The following is a 23,450-nucleotide window of genomic DNA, read 5'->3' as shown; positions in this document are numbered from 1 at the left end:
AATATCAAGAGAGATGATAAGGAATAGTCAGAAGTCCACAGGACTAAACCCACATACCTTTACGGCTAATCTAAAGGGTCTAACTTTATTAATGCCATCAGTGAAAATGAGGGAACTTAGAAAGTTGGCCTCTTAAGCCACAAAGTTGGTCTACAGAGAGACACCACCACCACTGTTTTCATTAACTTGATTCTGTAAATGGCTTAGACTTGTGCAGAACAGAAAGTTCTTCAGGCTGAGATAGATGTATGGATAGTGAAAACTTGAAGTCTAAACCATTCAATTGGCAACTTTATTCCTAAGCATGCATTTGCACATGCTTTGTAGCTGTGTGTGGTCAGTATGCATGTTTTAAAGGCCAAGTTTCCTCGTTACATAGAATACTGCAAAAGATGGGGGGGAAATGGGGTTTCTTTTTGAGATTGGATATAATTTTTTACAGCAAGAGGAGTACAAATGCAGCATGTGAGCTATCCCGTGGGTGCCAGAAATAGCCCCTGGATAATGAGCTTTGATGGTGGGCACATAGCCCAGCTGCGTCTGCAGTGTGGACTGACCGTTCTCCCCTTAACCCCTTCCTTCAGGCTCCTCACCCCCATGGCCATCCCCTCCCAAGGACTAGGGCACCCAGTGTCTTTCCCCTCGCTCCTGCCCCGTTCCGCTTTACCCCAGTGGCTTGTTACCTGGGGGCTTCTCAGGGGAAAGGCCAAGGGTAATAGTGTTTTCCTCAGAGGCTTTATCTCCTCAGAAGGGGGTAGGGCCCCTTTCCCTGCCCTGGGTGCTGGGAGGGGGCTGCAGGGCTCATGCTGAGGTGCTGGGGTCAGACAGGACATGGGGGGCCTGTTTCATTCTGCTCCCCACTTTCACAGAAGTGGAGGGCTCCTCTGGCCCCAGATGGGCAAAAATGCCTCACAAAGGAGCTGGCGCCATCCTGCCTGCTGTGAGGAGAGAAGTGGCCATGGCAGCTCCTCTGTGGATAGGGAAGTGGTACAAGGCTGTCTGCTCCTCCAAGATGGCGCACTGGCACAAGGCTAAGGCCACCCCTCCTCCAAGATGGCTCCCTGTGAGCCCCTCTTTAAGGAACAACAGGACCTCATGGGTGACCAGCAGCCCTCGGCTGGCAAGGAAGGTGAGTTGTGGGGTACACCAGCAGCCATGCTGCCAGGGAGGGAGGCAGGGTGAGGGGCTGGGGAGGCCAAGCACCATTGTGGTGTGGTGAGGGGGCCCCTGCTCTGCCCTGAGGGCCTTGCCACACCACACTGTGTGGTGTTTGGGGTTTAAGTGTTATGTTTAATGAAAAAGAGGTGCTTTATACAGTAAGTAGATACTCTTCTAGGGGAAAAAAAAGAACTCCAAAGGAAAACTTTGAAGACAATTTGAAGGGGGATGTGGTGGGGCAGGAGGGAAACTGCAAAGTGCTCCCTTGGGGCAGTGGCGGCAGCTCCTAACAAAAACTGCAGACTGCTGGCAACAGCACAGCCTCTCTGCAGGGCTGCTTCCCCTGAGAGCTGCCAACCGCCCTCCTCGCAGCCAGCTCTGGGTCAGGCAGCCATGCCCGGGAGGGCTGAAGATTTACTGGATCATCTGAACAAAAGAATAACTGCTCTGGGGACTTGGAGACTGTTTTTCTTAGCTCCTTCCCATAAATACTACAGGATTGTCCATTAAAAGGGCAGTTGGGGAAAGGATCATCCAATTCCTCCAGATGCTGAAGAGTCAGGCTGGCAGGCCTGCTCCTAAGGCATCTGTGGTATAAACCCTCTCCCCTTCTGCTCCTTTGCAAGATGGATAGAGGAGACTTTTGCCTGAAAAGGCTGAGAATCTGGAGTAGCAGAAGTCAGGTATGTGCAGGAGTGAGGCTGTGGACCTGCATTAATAAAGTGAATGAGAATAGGAAATGTCCTCCCCCGTGGGACCCAACTGCCATTTCTTCTGCTCCTCAGTGGCCCACACAGTGGGCAGGCAGGAGGGCCATGATCGAAGAGTCATGATTGTTCTCTTTCAGCAGTGGCTCCTGATGGTTATTCCCCCTCATCCTATCCCTGCATTCCCTTGTAAAATGTTCCTTTGCAGCTTTCTTGTAGGCACCTTTAGGTACTGGAATGCTGCTCTAAGGTCTTGTAGAGTTTAGTTTATGATGCTCTTTGTCACCATGTTGACTGGGCCCACTAACATTCTTACATATTTTGCTTACAAAAAGGTAATGAGAATAAAAACATATTTCACAAATAATATTTTTGATGGGAAGCAGTCTCTTGGAAAGCTTCTATGATACAGCCCAATATTCTAGTAATTTATTTCATTCTATACTGTAGTATTGATGAGTCTTTCTTCTTGGGTTTGAGAACAGTTGTCCTAAAAGCTTAAACATACAGATTTTTATATAATATGAATTTAGCCTTGTTTTTTCAAGATACTTCCTTGTCTAATGGGATTAACTTATGAAAGTCATTGTAATCGCTTTACTATGTTGCTAACATAAAAACAGTGAGTAAATTCCCTAAAGAACTCCATTTAACTTAGTGAGGAAAATATTGGTGTGTCCTGTAGCTCTGATTCATAGTGCTATCGTAAAGTTAGCCAGCTGTGAGATGTATGTGGAGGATGGATGATAAATGTGTTCTAATAATCCAGTATACAAAGTGTTTCCATAAAAATTCTTCAGTAGTATCCAAGGACATTAAACAGTCCATCAATAAAGTCCTTCTTCAAATGGTTTTGAATCAGGCAAAGGCTGTTTTAATGCATTTATACAGTCTATCTCAAGTTTTCCCCATGGTAGTTCCAGAATCTGGTTTTAGCATATGATTGTGATACTGCCGAGAACGTTGCTTCTGATAAAAACTGAGACTGTTTTGCAGTATTCTCAGCTCCCATTGCTGAAATGAAATGAATGAGATTGGAATGAATGAGTCTCATGCTTTTATTACTTGTGTGTTTATCCACAGTCATCACAGAAATTAGCTTTAAAACCTCTTTACTTAGGATGTATCTTTTACACAGGATTAAATTAACTTTGATTGATTACTTAAATAGTACCCAGATCTCCCCTTCTTTGTGGTGGACCTCTGTTTTGGGTCTCTTTAATTCAAATGCAGTAGTGGGATAAAACTCAAAGCACTACTGATATGATGAGGACAGGAGAGTTGCTACACTGAGAGGCACTCTCATCATCCACAGCTTCAAGATTTGGCGTGGGAAGACTCACTTTGGTTGTTCCTTCTCTCTGTAAAGCACGTAGGAAAGAAACAAAGTGAATCTTCCAATGCCAAACCAGACAGGAACAACTGAAGTGAGTCTTCCATAATGTTTCCACCTGCTTTCAGAGAGGAGACAAAACATCTGGGACACAAATAATCTCTAAGACCTTTTATGAAATTTGCTCTGCAGAGCTGCAGATTACTTGCTCAGAAAGAACAGTCTGGAGCTGTACATCAGTCCTGTGCACTGCACTGGTGAGAAAACAACTAAGAGTGAGCAGTCACAGGGGAAATTCTCTCTGTTAGAGAGCTTTGAGCCTTTCTTTCTGAACTTTCTGCTGGAGCTAGCTCCAACCACAGTGCTGGCCTGACACATCCTGTCCATCCGGATTCCTCCTTCCCCAGATATTTGGTTAGGAATGATTTCATGTCAGATAAATGCTTTTTTCTATTAAAAAACTCTGAGAAGATTGAATGATTTATTCTAAAACAAAGATCATACATTTCCTGAATAAACTCTAAATAAAATATAAACTATCCAAATCTCTGTACTTTGTTTTCAACAAGAGTCATGAAATATAGAAGAACTATTTAAAATATTTAAATGGAAAAGAAGATGGAAGATTAGGGTTGAAAATACTTGGTTTGACTTAGTTCTGTCTAATCTCCACATGTTTTTAATAGCCTAGTGGTAAAACCCAATAAAACCACTAGAAGCAATGAAATCATAATGAAACATCTCAAGGTCACTCTTGTTTTTCTTTTGGTTTTGCCATTTAGCCCATACAGTATTTGTACCAGATGTAATGTGAGATATCTGTGAACATAAAACACTTCTTGTTTTGCTTCCCCTGCTTTTTTCCATCTTATTAAAATACCCTTCTTTAGGGTGGGGGGAAGCTAAAGCTATTATATCCTTATTAGGAAAGTTCAAAAGCAAGAATTAACTACAGTAAGTTTCATGCAGTGGGTCAAATCCTGACTTTCAGCTTGTGTTGTGTGCAGACACACACAAGTGTATGTTTCATTCCTAAATGAAGTGCAGACACCTCTTCATGATGGAAAATGACTGCTTTTAAAGCAACAGATGCAGAACTCTGTACCTTGCAGAATTAAAACTCCTATGATGGAACCTGAAATGCAGAACTGTGATCTACCCTGAGCACATCTGTAATTCCCAGTGGCATGGGAAGTCAGGATTCTGTAATAATTTAATTAAAAGCACTTCAGGAATAGTATCTGCTTGTTTTTGTGCTGGACTGCTAGTGCTATGCTAGTCTGGAACAGTGAGTAAAGAGATAGCCAAGAATATAAGGATATAGCTTATTATAAGCTGTGTAGGGATGACCTGTGAGTCACAGACATGGATACCATTAGATCTGTCTTTAGTGGCTGTCCACCAGAAGAAGCTCTGTGAGGGATGGCTTGCAGCTATTGGTACCTTCTCATCTCGGAGCCAGCATGAAAAGGAAGTTTGATTTCTATTGCAGGAGAAGAAGCGATTAAACACTTCACTTTATGGAAGACTCACCATCTTGTCTTCCCAAAGCCTTCTTTATTCATTCCCCAAAATACCACTCTCCCAGTAACAGATTGCTATGATTTTACTTTGACAGCCTGTAAAATATCTAAACTATCTTGCGACACAAATCTGCCAAAAGTCTCAGCTGTGCCAAATCCGTTCCCATCCATCATCTTCTAGGCTATGGAGATGCAACTGTTGTTACTTGATAAATGATGGAATCTGAGGTTTTGTCACTTCAAAAAAGAGCCTGGCAATTCCTGTGAATATTGTGAGTAGTGAAGCTGTGCTTCTAGAGAGATAGAAGTGGCTAATCCAAGGTAATCATATGTCTTATGTAACTGTCTCAGTCTTCAGCTGATTTATCCTTATCATGCAATACCCTGGTGAATGAGAAAACTTTTTTCTCTGTTTATAGATGGGAAGCAAACCTTGAGTTCTTGTGGTCACTTGACCATGAGATTACATGAGAAATCTGAGGCAGTGGCTAATGAACTGAATTGAAGCAGTGACCACCCTTCCTGTTCTATTGATCTCATCTGTTTGTATTGTCTCATCTCTTTGTGGTTTTGTGAGACAAACCATCTTACAAATTCCAGAAATGTCAATCAGTATGCTCCAAAGTAATTGGTGAGGAATGTAATTTTGAGCATCTATTGCTGCCTTAGCTGCGTGTGTGAAACCACAGGCTAAAGTGAGAAGTTTAATACCTGTATTTAATTTGCAGCTCATCCCTTAGTTTGTCTATACTGGGGCCTCTCTTCCAAATGCAGCACAGTCAGGTATTTTCCAGCCATGATTATTGCAAAAAGATGTGCTCACCACTGCAAGACAGGCAGCAGTAAGCATCCCTGTAGGAAAACCTCACTGCTCTCTCTCCTCGCTGTATTTAGGCCTCAGCTGGAAGACTGTGATCTCAGCCAGCATAGTGCCTGGAGGGGAACAGCAGCAATTCCTCACTGCCACTGTGACTAATGAAAGATAGCTGTCTGGATGTGAAAACACACCTGGTCGTTCAGTAGAGACACAGACACAGGAGTACTTAGCAGTGGGCAAGATCAAAGGCAGCCTGAGTTTTCCAAATTCAGTTCATTTCCCAGGTTACACATTTTGCTTGCACACATCAACCACCTTCTGCAAGTAGTTACCTCATTTTTATGGAAAACACAGAAAGGACTGAGGTCATTTCCAAGATCATCCATCTGGCTTGAAGATGGAGCTTTCCGTCTGCTTTGAAAATATTATGGATCAGTTTTCTATTGTTAAAAATTAACTGAAATTGATGTTTGTTGTAGAATTGAAAGCAAGAGCTCATCAAATGGGGATGCCACAGAGTTACTGTATTTTCTAAGTAAGTAAGTACTTCACAATTGGCAGTATAGCATGGAGGGAGCCTATGATTTAGTGTTTCATCTAATTATTTAGATCATCATTTGTATGTTCAGATACATATTCAGGTGGCACAAAGAAAGCTTAGCTACAAATAAGTAATTTGAGTTGCATCAATTAAGACTAGTTGGGAATATGAACAACTCTATTAGTTCTATAAGGTTCCATATTTGGGTTGGCAACCAAAAGTTCTTGGGAGTTAGTGGGATGTGAAAGTGCTCTGGTTGTGCCTCTTTCTCCCAGCTCTAATTCTTGCACGTGGATTTATTACAGCAATTCATTACTTCAAAACTTTCTTCACATTGGCAGAACCCTCAAGAACCAATTTTAAGATGTCTTTAAGGATGTTTTTATACCCCAACAATCTGCAGTGGCTTCTTTCTTCTCAGTAGTAGCTCTAGAGCAATGCAGCTGCAAAATAATCAGCATAAGACTTCTGTCTCTGATAAGTATGTGCTGAGTTATTTCCCAATGTATTTCTTCCATAGCTGTATACAGTGCACCACTCTTCTTAATCATCTTCTCTCCCTCCTCAACATTCTCCTCTAGTGTGCCTTAAGTATACTTTTATTGGCTAAGTTCCCTTTCTTTTTAGCAGGGGGAGGCAACTTCAAAATAAGATTGAATGTTGCCAGTTATGAAATATGTTCTTTCCACATATACTTGAGATTATTCCATGCAAACTGTTGTAATTAGTGATTGATTGACTGATCTTTTTCATATGAATGTTTTGAGACTATAAAGGTCACATGTTTGTTTTTATGCTCTGAAAGTAGGAGAAATATATTTACCAACACAAAGCTTGCACTCTAACTTGATAAGCAACAGCTTCATTATTTTTGTTGGAAGGAAGTGTGATTATAACTGGAAAATATGAACAGATCCATGCATGCAATTATCATATGGAAGCTTCTGCTAGCCTAATTGCTCTGTGTGTCAAGCTGCTTGACAATGAACACTGTGAGACACTAAAATAGCTAACATAAATGAAAACTTACCATCAAAATTATTTTACCTTCTGTGTTTGCTTCTTCCCAATTAACAGCAGCGTCTTGTGTTCAGTATAGGAGGACTATTGTAGCAGTCAGATGCTCCAGTCAAGGTCACACTTCACTAAGCAATGTGTATTTACCAGAACAAAGCACTAAAGTCCTCTAGGCCTACAGTTATCAGTATTTATACCACAAATAATAAAGTTAGGCGATAAACTGGACCATTGCCTTCCTCCCAGCTGAGTGGGAGACACATATTAGTATAAAACCCAAGGTTTAAAGATGTGAACAGCAGAATGTAAAAATCCCCAAACAACTGCATTTCAAATTTGCAAAGCAAAACTGGACATTCTTTGAATAAGGTTTGATTGCAGAAGGCTAATTTTAAAACAGCCTGTTGATTCCATAAAAATATGCCCTCACACGAGACTTCCACATTCCCTACTTGCCAGAGTGTAAAAGGGCACACTTGTGGTTTTCTCTGTTGTGCAGGACTTGTGTGGCACAGCTGGTTGCTTCTTCTGGCCTTTGATGCCTTATCTCATCTGAAGTTCTCCTTGTAGAAGTCACAGCTTCTTAGTACTGGGGTTGGCTTAGACCTTTTGAGACATGACTAAGCTGAATGGTGTCAGACTATGTAAGCTGTCTCAGAGAAGCAGACAAAAGGATTTACACTTTGTAGTTAGCCAAAGGTCATAGGTGGCTGGAGAAGGTGGTGGTGGTAAGGCTAGCAGAACTTTCTGCTTGGCAGACTGTGGCACCTTGGCATGGTGTGTGGGCAGACTTATCCAAAACCATTTAGTTTGGAACTACTCATTCCAAATCTTGGATCTACTTGGCCTCTTTCTTCATCATTTTTATCTATGCAAAGTTATTGTAAAGTGATGACTGACAGGGTTTTACTATCACTTCACATAGTTAACCATGAAGTAACTGACTGTATGAAGTTAAACCTTCATGTTTTCTGTGCTGGCAAAGGCACAAGTGCTTACACAGTTCCATCCCTGGCTGCTTGTTCTTGTCCCTGTGTTACCCCTTCACTTGGGTTGACACAACTGCCTGTTACCACTGTGCTGAAAACATATGTGAACTGGTTTGAATTAAAAGTACTTCTCATCTGATTCTTCATCTGGTTTCATAAATAATTGGGTCTGTACAGCTGGGAGGGGAGAGGAGAAAGTGCAAGGAGGAATGGACAGCTGGGGAAGGAAGAAGAGGACCTCCTGGAGCTGTCAGTGCTGCTGAGATGAAAGGATCAGATGCTGCGTTTGTCAGGTCATGCTTCTGCGCATTCACAGAGGCACAAATTCCTGAGCACTCTCATATCACCCATTTTAATGGCACTCCATAGAGCAGATCCATTACAGGACCTGTTCAGAAGCAAATTATTCTGAATTATTCCAGTTCTTCCCTAGTTTGTTCTGTGTTTGTTGTTTTCACTCTAGGATCAAATACAGTTACTGTGTGTATTTTCTATTGAATACACAATTTCTCAGGAACTATAGGCAAATAAGACATATGTTTGTTCTTTTTGGCTTTACCATTTGACATTTAAACTACCCATATAGACCCCTCTGAGACAACTAATTAGTGCATGGCAAAAGAAATAGTCTGAACAGCAGCCCTCAAAGGAGAGGTAAATACCCACTTCCAAGGAAAACCATTAATCATGTGCGTGAAGCACCTCTGCTCCTGGTGAGTGCAGATATTGTCCTTTTTGACTGGGTTATTTTTACTCTACAGATGAGAGAAGTGTCTTATAATACAAGGCACATGTTATCTGAAACTGATATACCACAAGTAGCTAAATATAGTCAAGTGTACTGGTATGAACTAGTATGTCATCTCTGGATTGAATCCCACCGCTTGAAAAGGTCTCACTTCCACTCTCCATTCTGGCACAGAACGAAGCAGATACTAATAGCAGAAGTGCACAGGAAGCCTGTTTTTAAATGGCAGGTTTATTAAAAATGTTCTCTATCACAAACATTGGAAACATACTCAGCAGATTTTATTGTAACTGAAAGATTCAGTAGACAGTGGAAAGGAAGTAACTGTCAATGTAGATCAACCACTGAATCATAAAAAAGACCAGGCCAGTTCCCACAGCAATGTCCTCACAAACTCCCCATATTACTTCAGCATCATCAGGTTCCAGTTTGTGTCCAGTGTGCTTTTAGGAGGAAGCGTGTGGTTCATGAGCTTCAGCTTTGTGTTTATACATATTTACAGTAGAACAGTCTACAGATCACAGGAGAGGACACATTAGCACCAGTGCTTACGGATTAGGGCTCACACTGCCTCTGCCACTGCAGGTGCATGGTATTGATGCTACTGAAGTGTTAGGTTAAAAAAAGGTTAATATATCTGGCACTTGGAAGGCAAAACTGTGCTCTGTAGTGACCTAGGAATTCTGTGTGTTATGTATCACGCCTGAATGCCTCTCTCTGAAGGCTGCCCATCAGAATTAACATGCTGTCTTGCAAAAATTCATGCTCTGCTTCACCTCTGCTTGAAGTGTTATTTAGTAATACATGTAACCCCTCAAGATCAGGAAATCAGTGTGATTTTCTTCCTGCTCTTCTAAAACTAAGCACAAACTTGGTATTTAGCGAATATTAGACAAAACCTTTAGCAGTTGTGGTGAAACATAGCAAAAAATACATAAATCACATAGCAAAATATCTACATAAATACAGTGTTCATAATTACTGAGAGTCACAAAAGAAAAAAAAGGCTTTGGTTAGAAAACAAAAAGGGTCAAATAAAAAAAACTTTAAAAAAAAATAAGCCAAGGGAGTGTAAAATACTATATTGGAGTCAAATGAGTGCAGAATAAACCAGCATTTGTCCATTAGTTATGTTTTTCAGTATTGAAATCTTCCACCTAAAGAAACCCATGTCTTGTGCGAGCTGTGTGCCTTTCCTGACGGTCACAGCTGGTCTCTTGCTCCAGTACAAGCAGAGTGGTGATAATCACACATTTTCTCACATTTTCCTGTTCAAGGCAAAAAGTCCTTCTTCCAGCTGTGAGGTAGAGACTGGTTATCAGGTCACTGGGGTATGAGATACCCCTGCGTATAGCAGTTACACATTTGTTTCTAGTTCATTTATTTCAATAGTGCAGTGGTCTTTACTGTTGGATTTCTTAGTGTGATTCTCCACTGGACTTTCTTCTTGCTCTACTTGTACAGGTATGTGGTGCTGAAACGCATTCACTGTCTCTGGTCCATGAGATGCATTCATAGTCTTCACACAGCCATTTCTCTGGTAAGCCACAATCTGATGGACGTTAATAGGCTTAGTTTCACAGATCAGTGGCACCTATGTGAAAAGCATTAAGATCTGGAATACTGCCCCTCTGTGCTGTATACAAAAGGAAAGGAATTTTTATTTTGAAAGCCTGTGGTCTGCTTTACGTTCACCAGGATTATCTAGGACCTCCACGGGCTTTCAGGACCTATTTCTCATATACACTAAAGCATCTTTGCACCATCTGGATAAAGTGAAGGTGTCTCTAAGTATTTAAAATAGCAAATTCTATCACAACTCTATTTTAACGTAGAGTAATAACTGCTTGCATCAGTAAAGCAATAAAAGTATAGTAGATAAAGACTAGAATTTCAGGGCTAAGTTCGAGAGAGATGGGCTCACAATGACCAGTATGCTCAGCTTTGGGCAGAGCTTGCTCTTGAGTGCAATTACATAGGCCAGTAAGTCATTTGCTGTTGCCTTCTTCCTTTCTTCTAACCCAATAAAGTAATACCTGTCTTTTCAGTTTGCACTGTTTCAAAAGAAATAAAGGGGATTTTATTGACTGTTTTGTAAGTTAAATATTGAAGTGTTCTTTAAATCAAACCAGAAGTTCTGATGGGGAAAATAAGACGTAAATACTGGCAGAGAAACAAGGTGGGCTTGCAGCTGAGAAAATTTGGCCTTTGGGTATACATTACTAAGTCCACATATTATGCAGCCAAAATATATGGCAGACTAATGGTATATTTTAATACAAATATAGAGCATGAGGCAAAGAAAAATCTCATTGCAGATGACTAAATAATCCCTTAGGAGGGATTTTATATTCTTGAAACATCTCTTCTTGAGTTCGGAGTGAGTTCTAAATACAGCAATGAAATGTTGGGAGGCCTGTGTTATGCAGGAACTCAGACTACACTTCTGGCTTTGTAATATACCATACCATTAGGTTGGATGTTTGTTTTTTTGTAGTTAGCTATGTATGTAGCCCACATATTCAGTCCTAATCCTGTCATCAGTAATTACTATGGGTGCTAAGTACCTCAGAGGATAAGGCCTGTCTTTCTGTATAAAGCTTGAAAGAGCAGGAATTTTAAATGCATATTGCAGGAAGACATGAGAATGGAATTTACCAGAAAGACTGTCTGTAAAATAGGAGAAATAATAACAGAAATAAAACTTTGTTACTAATCCTGTTGTTCTTTGTAGAATACTACAAGTGATGCACAGAACTGAAACATGTCTTGTGAAAATCACTCCTCCTGAAGAAACATTTCTCTCTTTGTGGGAGAAAGATAGTTATGCTATGAGCTGACATGGCTGGAGATTAGCACCTCCAAGCATGATGGGCTTGTGGAATTAGGAATCTTATTTGGCAAGGATTTGAAGGAAGATCATGAGAAGGAGTTCCTGGTGTAAGGAAAGACTGAATGATGCATTCCAAGCAGGAAGGAAAAAAGCATAGGACTAGAGGGAGGCAGGGGCAGAATGTGTGTGGTGTATGGAACAAGACGTAGAAAAGCAAAAACAAAGATGTAAGGAAGGGCTTGTATTAAGTGTGGAAGGCATGAAGATGCCTGAGAATGAAGTCTAGAATGGAGCACTGTGCTAGTTCAGAAAAGAAATCACTGCAGTGGTGCCTTCAGATCATGCTAACACAGAGGGTTGAAACACCCACAGTTGTTGCTTTTGTTGTGAGCTACTGATGATGCATATACATGCTCATGGGTAACTTTACCTCCCCCTACACACAAACACTCAAGGATTATTTGTCACCCTGCTCTGTTGCTGGTCACATTTTCAGAAGCAGGATGACTTACTGGCCAGTCAGGACTTGGCTACTGAGTGCAGTACTCAAGTTCCAGCCTCTCATGCATTTGCAGGACAGTGCAGCTGCTTCTGCTCCCAGCCCTGTGTGCCAGACACAGGTGGCTGGCAAGCTCTGAGCTCGAGTGGCTTTTGTGCATGACCTCATGCAAAAGGACCCTTCCCCCACATCTGGCTGAGCAGCACATTGCCCAGCTCTGTCCTTTCTCTGAAACACCCTTTATAAACCTAGATGAAACAATCATGGGGGGCTGAGAGCTCGCACATTCTTTGCCATAACATGGCACACACTGGCACACCCCAGCTCATAGTGCTGTTACCTCATCACCGTCTTTGATAAACTCCTTCCGGCAGATGTGGGCCATGATCCCAGCAGCCAGTGCATCTCCCAGGACATTGATCATTGTTCTAAACCTGTCACTGGAAAATGAAATGGTAGTGGTAAGTTGTTGGCTCTTTGGGTACATTCCTAAGCCTGCATCACTGCAGTAATTACAGCTGAAGGCCAGTTTCACTGGTTTTATGAGCTAACAAGGTTACAACTGGTAGTAAGGAGTTTGGCACAGGGCAGCCACTAGTTACTGAGCTGCTCAGTTGGGTGTTCCAGCCTTTGCTGATCCCAGTGTGCTGTGTTGCCATGTACTTTAATTTGTAACTGAGCTAACCAGAGCAGCTCTGCCTTCCTGTATGTGCAAGTTGATTCAGTGCTAAAAAAGTTTAACACAGCAGATTAAGACTGAATTTATGGCTGAGGTTTTGTGTTAAGATCCAGTATTATGGCCTGGAGGCTGGTGCTTGCAAATATCCTAATTCAACAATAGCAGAGGGCATCCAGTTCAACCAGTACCTTCTATTACTTATCAAGGTCCCAATCTCAGCAACTGAAGTGCTAGTTAAGAAGAATATTGTATTGGTAGAATGTGCAGAATACAATCAAAATGATTCAGAAGATTGCTAAATAACTCCACTCACAAACTAACCAGGCACTGACTACGTTTAAATCATGTTAGTTTCTGAGAAAGCTGTGGTTGCTATGGCTACCAGTGGCTCTGAAAGCTTCTTCATTTCAGTTACTATCTTTTCCAACTTCAATTTAATATGCTTGACAGTACTTTATATATATAATTTCTCTATTTTTTATTTATTTCTTCCCTGTTTACACCTTCTACCCTCTGCCTAAAAATTAAGTCTATTAAAAACCAGCCTGTAAATACACAAAAGAAAGTCGTTGCCATAGACAAATATTACACTTGAAGCAGCTTGGAATCTATTACTTAAAACTGACGAGCTTTCAAACAGATTATCTAACTTCTAAGTCTGAAATATAGCACGTCTTTTCCAAGAAAAACGTACGCATCTGAAAACTGTGTCACATTAGTAACTTAATTTATAAATGGGGGTTATAAAATGAAGGTTCAGAAATCTCCAGATGTTTGGCTTATTAAAGTCAGTGATGGTCCAATATCAACACTGCCACATTGCTGATCCTATATGAAACTCCATGCTGATTTTCAGATATTTTAGGCATTTGCTCTGTGCATGCAAATGTTGATGCAGTTACTTTGCCTCATTAGCATGAAAGCTCCTGCATGAAACGTTATTTGTGTGTGTAGTTACCCAAATTGCCCATGCCATTGCAAGTAACTTCAGCAATAATATTCCAGAGCCTACACCTGGATGTGGTTGTTTGCTCCAGGACACAGTCCTACACTTAGAATCATAGAATCATAGAATAGTTAGGATTGGAAAGGACCTCAAGATCATCTAGTTCCAACCCCCCTGCCATGGGCAGGGACACCTCACACTAAACCATATCACCCAAGACTTCATCCAACCTGGTCTATGAACACCGCCAGGAATGGAGCATTACCTCCCTGGGCAACCCATTCCAGTACCTCACCACCCTAACAGTAAAGAATTTCTTCCTTATATCCAGTCTAAACCCCTGCTGTTTAAGTTTCAACCCATTACCCCTTGTCCTATCACTACAGTCCCTAATGAACAGTCCCTCCCCAGCATCCCTGTAGGCCCCCTTCCGATACTGGAAGGCTGCTATGAGGTCTCCACGCAGCCTTCTCTTCTCCAGGCTGAACAGCCCCAACTTTCTCAGCCTGTCTTCATATGGGAGGTGCTCCAGCCCCTGATCATCCTCGTGGCCCTCCTCTGGACTTGTTCTAACAGTACCATGTCCATTTTATGTTGAGGACACCAGAACTGCACACAATACTCCAAGTGAGGTCTCATGAGAGCAGAGTAGAGGGGCAGGATCACCTCCTTTGACCTGCTGGTCACGCTCCTCTTGATGCAGCCCAGGATACGGTTGGCTTTCTGGGCTGTGAGTGCACACTGCTGGCTCATGTTCATTTTCTCATTGACTAACACCCCCAAGTCCTTCTCCCCAGGGCTGCTCTGAATTTCCTTTTTGCCCAGCCTGTAGCTGTGCCTGGGATTGCTTCGACCCAGGTGTAGGACCTTGCACTTGGCATGGTTAAACTTCATGAGGTTGGCATCAGCCCACCTCACAAGTGTGTCAAGGTCCCTCTGAATGGCATTCCTTCCCTCCAGCATAACAACCAAACCACACAGCTTGGTGTCATCGGCAAACTTGCTGAGGGCACACTCAATCCCACTGTCCATGTCAGTGACAAAGATATTAAACAAGACCGGTCCCAACACTGATCCCTGAGGGACACCACTCGTTACTGATCTCCAGCCGGACATTGAACCGTTGACCACAACTCTTTGAGTGCGACCATCCAGCCAATTCTTTATCCACCGAGTGGTCCACCTATCAAATTGATGACACTCCAATTTAGAGACAAGGATGTCACGTGGGACAGTGTTGAACGCTTTGCACAAGTCCAGATAGATGACGTCAGCTGCTCCACCCCTGTCCATCACTTTTGTAGCCCCATCATAGAAGGCCACCAAATTGGTCAGGCAGGATCTTCCCCTAGTGAAGCCATGCTGGCTGTCACCAAGCACCTTGCTCTTTTTCATGTGCCCTAGCATGCCTTCCAGGAGAATCTGCTCCCAGATTTTGCCAGGCACAGAGGTGAGACTGACTGGTCTGTAATGCCCCAGGTCATCCATTTTCTCCTTCTTGAAAATGGGAGTTATATTTCCCTTTTTCCAGTCATCAGGAACTTCACCTGACTGCCATGATTTTTCAGATATGATGGCCAGTGGCTTTGCAACTTTATTCGCCAGCTCCTTCAGGACCCGTGGATGGATTTCATCAGGTCCCATGGACTTGTGTACATTCAGGTTCTTAAGATGGTCTCAAACCAGATCCTCATGTACAGTGGGCCCAAGGTCTAGGTTTTCACAGTCCCTGCGTCCGCCTTCCAAGACTCGGGTGCTGTGGTCAGAGCCTTTGCCAGTGAAGACCGAGGCAAAGAAGCCATTCAGAACCTCAGCCTTCTCCAAGTCCTGTGTAGCCAGTTCTCCTGAAAGTTTCCGGAGGGGGCCTACATTGTCCTTAGTCTGTTTTTTAGCCGCTACATACCTATAAAATCCCTTCCTATTACCTTTAACATCCCTTGCCAAGTTTAGCTCCAATTGGGCCTTAGCTTTCCTAATTTGGTCCCTAACTACCCGGACAACATCCCTGTATTCATCCCAGGCCACCTGTCCTTGCTTCCACCTTTTATAAGCCTCTTTTTTCCTGTGAATTTTTCTCAGCAGCTCCTTATCCATCCAAGGAGGTCTCCTGGCCCTCCTGCTGCACTTCCTTCTGGTCGGGATGCAACACTCCTGAGCCTGTAGCAGGTGATCCTTGAATATTAACCAAGAGTCTTGGGCCCCCTTACCCTCAAGGGCTATATCCCATGGAACCTTGCTAAGCAGGTTCCTGAAGAGCCCAAAGTCTGCTCTCTTGAAGTCCAGGGCAGTGAGCTTACTGCACGCTCTTCTCACTGTCTTGAGGACCTCGAATTCAACCATCTCGTGATCACTGCATCCAAGACTTCCCTGGAGAGTCACATTTCCAACGAGCCCTTCCCTGTTGGTGAGCACGAGGTCAAGCAGGGCACCTCTCCTTGTCGGCTCCTTTATTGCTTGCAGAAGGAAGTTGTCTTCCACACAATCGAGAAACCTCCTGGATTGTTTGTGCTGGGCCATACTGTCGCCCCAACAGATGTTAGGGTGGTTGAAGTCCCCCATGAGAACAAGGGCCTGCGAGTGTGAGGCTTTTCCTATTTGTCTGTAGAGTTCTTCATCCACAGGTTCCTCTTGATCAGGTGGTCTGTAACATATCCCCACAGTAATGTGTCCCATCACCGATTTCCCCTTAACCCTGACCCACAAACTTTCTGTTAACTGATCCCCTGTCCCCAGACAGAGTTCCATACTCTCCAGCCTATCCCTAACATAAAGGGCAACTCCCTCTCCCCTCCTACCGGGCCTGTCTTTTCTAAAAAGCCTATAACCTTCCATTCCAACACTCCAGTCAAAGGAGCCATCCCACCATGTTTCGGTTATGCCTATTATATCATAGCCCCGTAGATGTGCCCACATCTCTAATTCCTCTTGTTTATTCCCCATGCTACGGGCATTTGTATAGAGGCATCTGATCCGAGCTCCAAATGAAGCTGGCTCAGTGGCTGGAGCAGCTAGAATATTACTACATTGCTCAGAGTATTTATTATAGGTGCTGGCAACTGACTGGGTGTGTTGGGATGGATTGATGCTCCCCTCCCCCAGCATAACTAGTTTAAAGCATCCTTGACAAGTCTGGCAAGCCTCCCAGCAAAGCCGCTCTTCCCTTTCTTATCAGAGCAGTTCCACCAGCCCCCAGTAGGCCTGGCCTACAAATGTGGGCCCCATGTTCGAGGCACCCAAACCCTTGACTATGACACCACCCTTTTAACCATTTATTAACCTGTCCAATCCTCCTTGCCTTTGGAAGGTCCTCCCCTGTGTCTTGGAGAATTGTCGAAAAGACTATCTGAGCTCCAGAACCCCTGACCACCTCTCTTCTAATTCCTGCTGTTCTGATTCTGGGTTTTGCCTGGAGGAAAACTCCCACAAGAATATATTAAGAGGGGAAAACCACTGTCGCAGCACATACTGATGGATGTTCCTGCTACACATGGACTTTTTCCTTGGTTGATTATCAAATTTTGATTCTTGGAAAGATACTCTGAGTCCTTAATTTTGGATTGTGCAAAGAGTCAGCTGTGGTAGAGCAGTTATATGAGCAGAACTCAAGACTTTTCAGTCCCTTGTGAGCCCTGATTAGCATCTCTTTTAGTTTTTTTTTTTTTCTGCAGAAACAGGGTACCACACTGTAAATCTGAAACAAATGGATTGCCTGGCACATTGTTTGACTACGTCTATTCAATGTTTCTGTATGTACAGAGTAGTCTGCACCACACATGAGTAGAACCACGCTGCATACCTCTGAAATTTCTATACCAAGAGGCCAACCTGCTGCTAGTGGCTTTTTCAGTGCAAACACTTGAGCCAGGTGTTGCACTGGAATTTTAGCTTTAGATGATATTATTTAAGATGCAAAACTTTTACCTTGTGTTTACTGAATTAGATGAGAAATGTTTTGATTTTCTTCTTTATGTCTCTAAGTACTAGCTGAAGGTGTGAAGTTACAGCTACCTAAATGCATTAATACCTGCAGGGCATTGTAATGGTATTTCAGTCTCGTGAGATCATCTAATCAGCCTTCTTTAAGCATTCTTCATACTCTAGAACTTCCAAAACTAATATTGAAAATATTCACCCTGTCAACCATGTTGACACTTTGCATCTGCAGGCTCTTGAAACTACCAAGTGCCGAAACACAGAAATACACTTTTTGCATGAAAGGTCATCTGCAAAAGACAGAAAATTGGGTCTGTTCCTCCCTCACTTTTAAATACCATCTGGAACTAGAGCCTGAAAAAGTGTTTTGTCTGTTGTTTTGAAAAGTTTTGTAAGACACAAAGAACCCTAATTCCCATATAAGCTGGAAGCCTTACTGGAAAAACAATGAAATGTTGATTTTGCAAGAGCTGGGCGAAAACTGAGCAATATAGAGGGAAAAGGCCTTTGTAATACCACTTAAAATACTTTTTTTTTTTATTGTGCTTAATTAACTATTGAGTTTCAGTGAGTAGTGTGAGGCAACCCTGACCATGGCAAGGGGTTGGAACTGGATGACTTTAAGGTCCTTTCCAACCCAAACCATTCTATGATTCTATGAGTCTATGATTCTATGACTGCCATTCCGAAGTTCAGGTGTCCACAGCAGATATTATTTATCCTTCACAGAAAAATATTCCTGATATTCCTAAAATAAAATATGTCTTAAAATAAGCATACAACACTACACTCATGACTCCTATTAATAATAATATCCTATTACAGTGAACAGGAAAGTAAATAACTTCTTACAATTCCATGAACAAAAAAGCAATGGCTTAAAGTAGACTAAAATAGGATATGTAACAGAACGGACTCATAACACACTTTTACCCAGAACCCTCATGTAACGAAACTCCAGTTAATGTAGATATACAGATTAAATAAGAAATAATTTGGGCTGTTTCTTTGTGGATGCATGAACCAGTTCTGTAGTTAACTGAAATGCCAGTGAAGTAGGGACCAGGATTTTACAATTCACCTTCCTAACTCTTAAAAATTGTTTGCCTGATTTATAGACATTGACAGAAAATTTAAGAGTTCAAATAAATTACTCTATATGAATTTTTAAAGTGGCTCTTCTCATGGGTGGCACAAACTACTTTTATTCTGAGTGTGTTAACTTTTACCCTCTGCCTCTGCTGTTAAATCCTCAGTGATTAAGGATACAGCAGAGTAACCTCTAGAGAATGGCTGCTCTTGCAAAACATGGCTCTGTGCAGGAGGGCTCCTATTTAGCACTGAAAACAGAAAGAGCAGAATTGCACCAGGATCTGTAATAAAAAGATGTTATTAGTCTTAATGCAGTGCATTGCATGTATTACATTCAGGTTTGTATCATGGTTCTAGTTACAGCAATAGTAGCTATGTAGAGCACAAACCATTACTGTACTGTCATAGTTGTTTCTGTCAGTTGTTTCAGGCAGAGTGGTATCTGTGGTGCAGGAGTACTTGCTTGCTGTAGCCCTGGCTCATGCCTCTGCAGAGTGCTTGAAGTATCATTGAGATGTCCTTGAAGTGTCAATGGGCTCATAAGCAGAGTAGAAGCAAACCACATTTCCTAGGAATGTCGGTCCCTTGTCCTTGTCCAAGGCAAGGTACCAGAGCTGCACCTGGTAGATATTTGTCTAGCCTGACCTTAAAACTTCTCATGAAGGTCATCCTCCAACCCAGCTCGGTGCAGCCACTTCCACTGCCTGACTATCCTTCTAGGCAGAAATAATTCTGAAGTTTTCCTGTGATCTGACTTAAGGTAGTTACTTTGGTCTACTTCATCCTCCCTCCCTGTCAATGGGAAGAACAAGTGATTACCGTCCTATTCAAGACAGTCTTACCTATATCACAGACTTCTGTGGTGACCTTTCTCAGCCTGCTCTGGTTTTAGACTAAACAAACTCCACTCTTCAGTCTTTCAATGTAGGTCATAATTCAAGTCTCATCTAGATTCTCTTACTTCCCTATGCCTTTTGTTCAATATAAGGCCACTTCAGCTGAGTATTTAATCTGAGGCCACATTAGCAGCATTTCAAGCAAAATAATTACTTCCCATGCCTTTTATGTCTATCTGTATTGCTATACTCCTGGAGACCGTTTGCCTTTTTAGCAATGTTGCCACACTGGAAACTTCAAAAGCCAAATGTTACTTACAGTGCCCAGTCGACAGCAATGATCAGCGTGATGTCATCTGTTGGGAGCCCAACCGAAGTCAGAACAATGACCATCGTCACCAGGCCAGCTTGTGGGATCCCTGCAGCACCTATGCTGGCAGCTGTTGCTGTGATACTTATAGAAAGAAAAAAACAAGCTTTACCAGTGATGGGTTACTCTGTAAGAAACCACATCATGTTTCTACAGGAGCTTTCCTTAACCATCATCTTTATTACACAAGCCACTGCACAGAACTGCTGGTGTTTTATGGACAGAAGCCAGATCAGAGGGCAAAAATAGGCCAAATTGTCTGCTCAGGGCTAAATTCTCACCCTCTATCTTTGCACTGGTGGGGCAGTTCTATTGTCTCCTAATATCAAAAGTGCAGAGAGAGTGGGGCAGCCAGGCTGTGGGCTTCTCTGAGTTATGTCATCTTCTTGTGGGTCATGGCACCACGCAGCACTGTGTGCCATGAATCTGCCAGCACTCCTCATTCCTGCTTCCCCCTTGGCTGCAGAGCTCCCAGCAGATGTCACTGAGTCATCAGCAGCAGTCCCTGTGCCAGGCAAATCCACAGCTGGCTGCAGCCAGGGCCTTTAATATCAATCCATCACCAGGCCAGGCCAAGGGTAAAGAGGCTGGGCCAAGGGTGAAGTCCTTGCACAGCACATGGCTTTGCATACTTGGATCTAACTGTGAAGCAAACGTGAATGTGAGTGTACCCTCTTCAGTTTCTGGAAAATATTTTTACTTGACCTTCACACCATTTTTTTCAGCCAGGCAAGCAGAAATGAATGGGAGACAAGGGCAAGAGTGGACCTGGCAGGATTAACATTTTTTTTTTCCATAATGTTATTTTTAGGGGAAGGATTTCATTCCTTTTCCAGGAGCAAAGTAACTGGATATATTAATTTCTGCCCATCTGGCTACTTCCAAGTGCTAGGCCATCCAGGAAGACAAAACCCAAATGTTGACAATTGTAAAAGAATGGCATAAAGCATCTACACTGATAGTCCAAGCATGAAAGTCTCAATCTCCTATGATGGAAAATGAGGGTAACAGTATTTGCCCATATGGAAACTGAGACACAGAGATATCCACTCTCTTGCTCACAGCTGCACAGTGTACCAGTAGAGCAGAATCAGTATTTATAATTAGAGCCCTTTCCTGCAATAAAGCTACACTTGCCTGTGGGTGTGAGGGGAAATGAGAAAGATTTAAAACTACATTTTGAAAAGTCAGCTCATAGAGCATCCTAATAGCATTGTAGCAGGCAGAGGGTAGATAAGATAGAATGGGCTCGTGACCTACATGGGGGTGAAACTAGAAATGCTTAACTAAGATGCACAGGCAAGATCATCTGCTGTTCCATTAAATGTTAACCTTAATGTAGATGCATCTTTCTATAGTATGCTCTAGTATTGGGAATAGGATCTTGATTCTCTTTTCCTGCTACATCTAGGTTTGCATATTCACATTGATAGAAACTGTCAACATGGATTTTACAAACTATGAGCAAAAAAGACTGATTATTTTACTAACACTTTTTTTTCCCTTCTGGCAAAAAAGATCCTGGCACTCAGGAATATCTGAATTTTAAATGTCCAGGTTTAAATTATCAACATCTGGGGCAGGTTTAATCCATAGAATACAGTTAGAATTTGGCTTCAGATATTCAAGGTACTGAATCCACAGTGACTTCCTTTTTAACACCTTTTTGTAAGTAAGTTTTTCCTTTCCTTTCTTGGATTTTCCAATCTTCATTCGTATTTTCCTTCTACTATCTTTACTTCTGTCTGGTCCTTATATACTAGCACTTAACATGGGGCATGAAAATAAAGAGATAAAATAGGATTCTGCTAAAAGAAAGCTAGAACTTACCTTCTCTCCGTTTACTACGACCCTCTTTGTCCTTCATGTTTCAAATCACCACTCTCTACTTCAAGGTGTATATCATGTCTACCCATGTTTTTGGACCACATGCTAAAAACATCTCCAAATTCAAAATCACAAAATACTAACATTTAGCACACTGTCATACCAATAAATTTCAGAGAGTAAGCATGAAGCAAGAGCTCACATGGGCACGGCGTATTCCTTCTGCTCCAAGTCTAACCAGCTCTTGACAGAAGCAGTTTAACAAACCTCAGCTGTCCTCTGGGGTTAGTTTCAGGACTCTCCTCTTCTTGTCATGACCTTCAAGGCCAGCAGAAGGTGGACAAGGCCCAGCAGTGTAAACAGGGCAGTGATGAGGTCACTGGGTGGGTAGGGCAGCAGATCTCAAACATGTTGCACAAGGTTCTGACTATGAGGAATGTTTTTCTAATCATTCCCTGTTGGAAACCTGCAGGTTTCAGTCCCTGAGGTGTTCTTTGGCAGCCACTAGAGTTATTCTGGCAGTAACTGTTCAGCTGGATCTTCTAGTCTTCTGGATCCATTACAGACCTTTCAAGGATGGAGTATGCAGCTATAGCATTCTCTGCCCTCTGACAGCATGGTTGTTTAGGAAGTTTTCTGCTTTAACAAGCAGCAGAGGAGACATTTAAGAAATATCTGAGTGATATAAATCTTCATGAAAACCTGCCCTGGTAGTAGCATCTGTCCTCCTTCCCTGTACTCCTCCAAGGTTTGACAAAGAGCTTCCTAGTACACACTATTCCCTCTTACCTGATACAGAACTTGTAGGTTTGCATATTTTTGACCTTTTCCTCTCATATAAAGATGAAAATCAGGAGCTGAAAATAATTCTGACATTTAAAATAGTTTTTTTAAGCCAAATAATAATATTAAAGTGCTCCAATCCTAGAAAACAACCAATGCATTGCCTGAAAGTAAAAGTGAGGCAGTTATCCTCAAACAGAAACACATTTCCTGGTGTCCACATGCTTCTATTGAACAGTACCATCACAATTTCTCTTGTACAGTCCCTGATCTCCATGTTACTCAAAAATAACCATCCTACATGGAATGCATCCTTTGATAAGCTTTGTTCTGAACACTGCTACACACAAGGATCATTAAGAGTGTCAGACTCAACAGCAAAGCAAATTTGAGGTTTATACCTTATAGTAATAATCTGCCCAAAGTCCAGCTCATAATTGTTTACTTGTGCAATGAAGATGGCAGCCACTGCCTCGTACAGCGCTGTCCCATCCATGTTGATGGTGGCTCCCACCGGCAGCACGAACCTCGCAATCCTCCTGTCCACATGGTTATTCTCCAACAAGCACTTGAAAGTAATAGGCAGTGTGGCTGAGCTGCAAACAAGAGGAGTACACATGGAATTATTTTTGTTTCTGGGGAATAGAAGGAATGGTAGCAAGACTTCTTCAGTCAGGGTACATTTTACGCTAACCATCTGAGCACTGCTTCTCATTTCCTGGTCTGCATGTGTAGTCATTTGCTGTGTAACGCTTTTGCTTGAGGGAGGATGAAGACAGGGACATGTATAAATGCTAGAGTTAGTGCAAATTTTGCTTC

The 23,450-nt window shown here is 42.3% G+C and overlaps 1 protein-coding gene across 1 annotated transcript in view; it reads right to left on the bottom strand.

Moving 5' to 3' along the window:
* Nucleotides 1-9,066: 9,066 nt before the first annotated feature.
* Nucleotides 9,067-23,450, bottom strand: part of SLC1A7 (solute carrier family 1 member 7) — a 57,055-nt gene continuing 42,671 nt past the window's right edge. Inside the window, exons 8-11 of the mRNA XM_005151139.3 lie at nt 23,033-23,227; nt 19,971-20,105; nt 12,506-12,605; nt 9,067-10,427 (exon numbers count right to left, since the gene is read on the bottom strand). Of these exons, the coding sequence (XP_005151196.1) occupies nt 10,191-10,427; nt 12,506-12,605; nt 19,971-20,105; nt 23,033-23,227 (667 nt within the window). The 3' untranslated portion in view covers nt 9,067-10,190. The remainder of the gene's footprint in view (nt 10,428-12,505; nt 12,606-19,970; nt 20,106-23,032; nt 23,228-23,450) is intronic.

This window comes from Melopsittacus undulatus, chromosome 6, assembly GCF_012275295.1.
Source record: "Melopsittacus undulatus isolate bMelUnd1 chromosome 6, bMelUnd1.mat.Z, whole genome shotgun sequence".
Classification (NCBI taxonomy): Eukaryota; Metazoa; Chordata; class Aves; order Psittaciformes; family Psittaculidae; genus Melopsittacus; species Melopsittacus undulatus.
The sequence above is the reverse complement of the archived record's forward strand: the minus strand, read 5'-3'. Positions and strand labels throughout refer to the sequence as shown.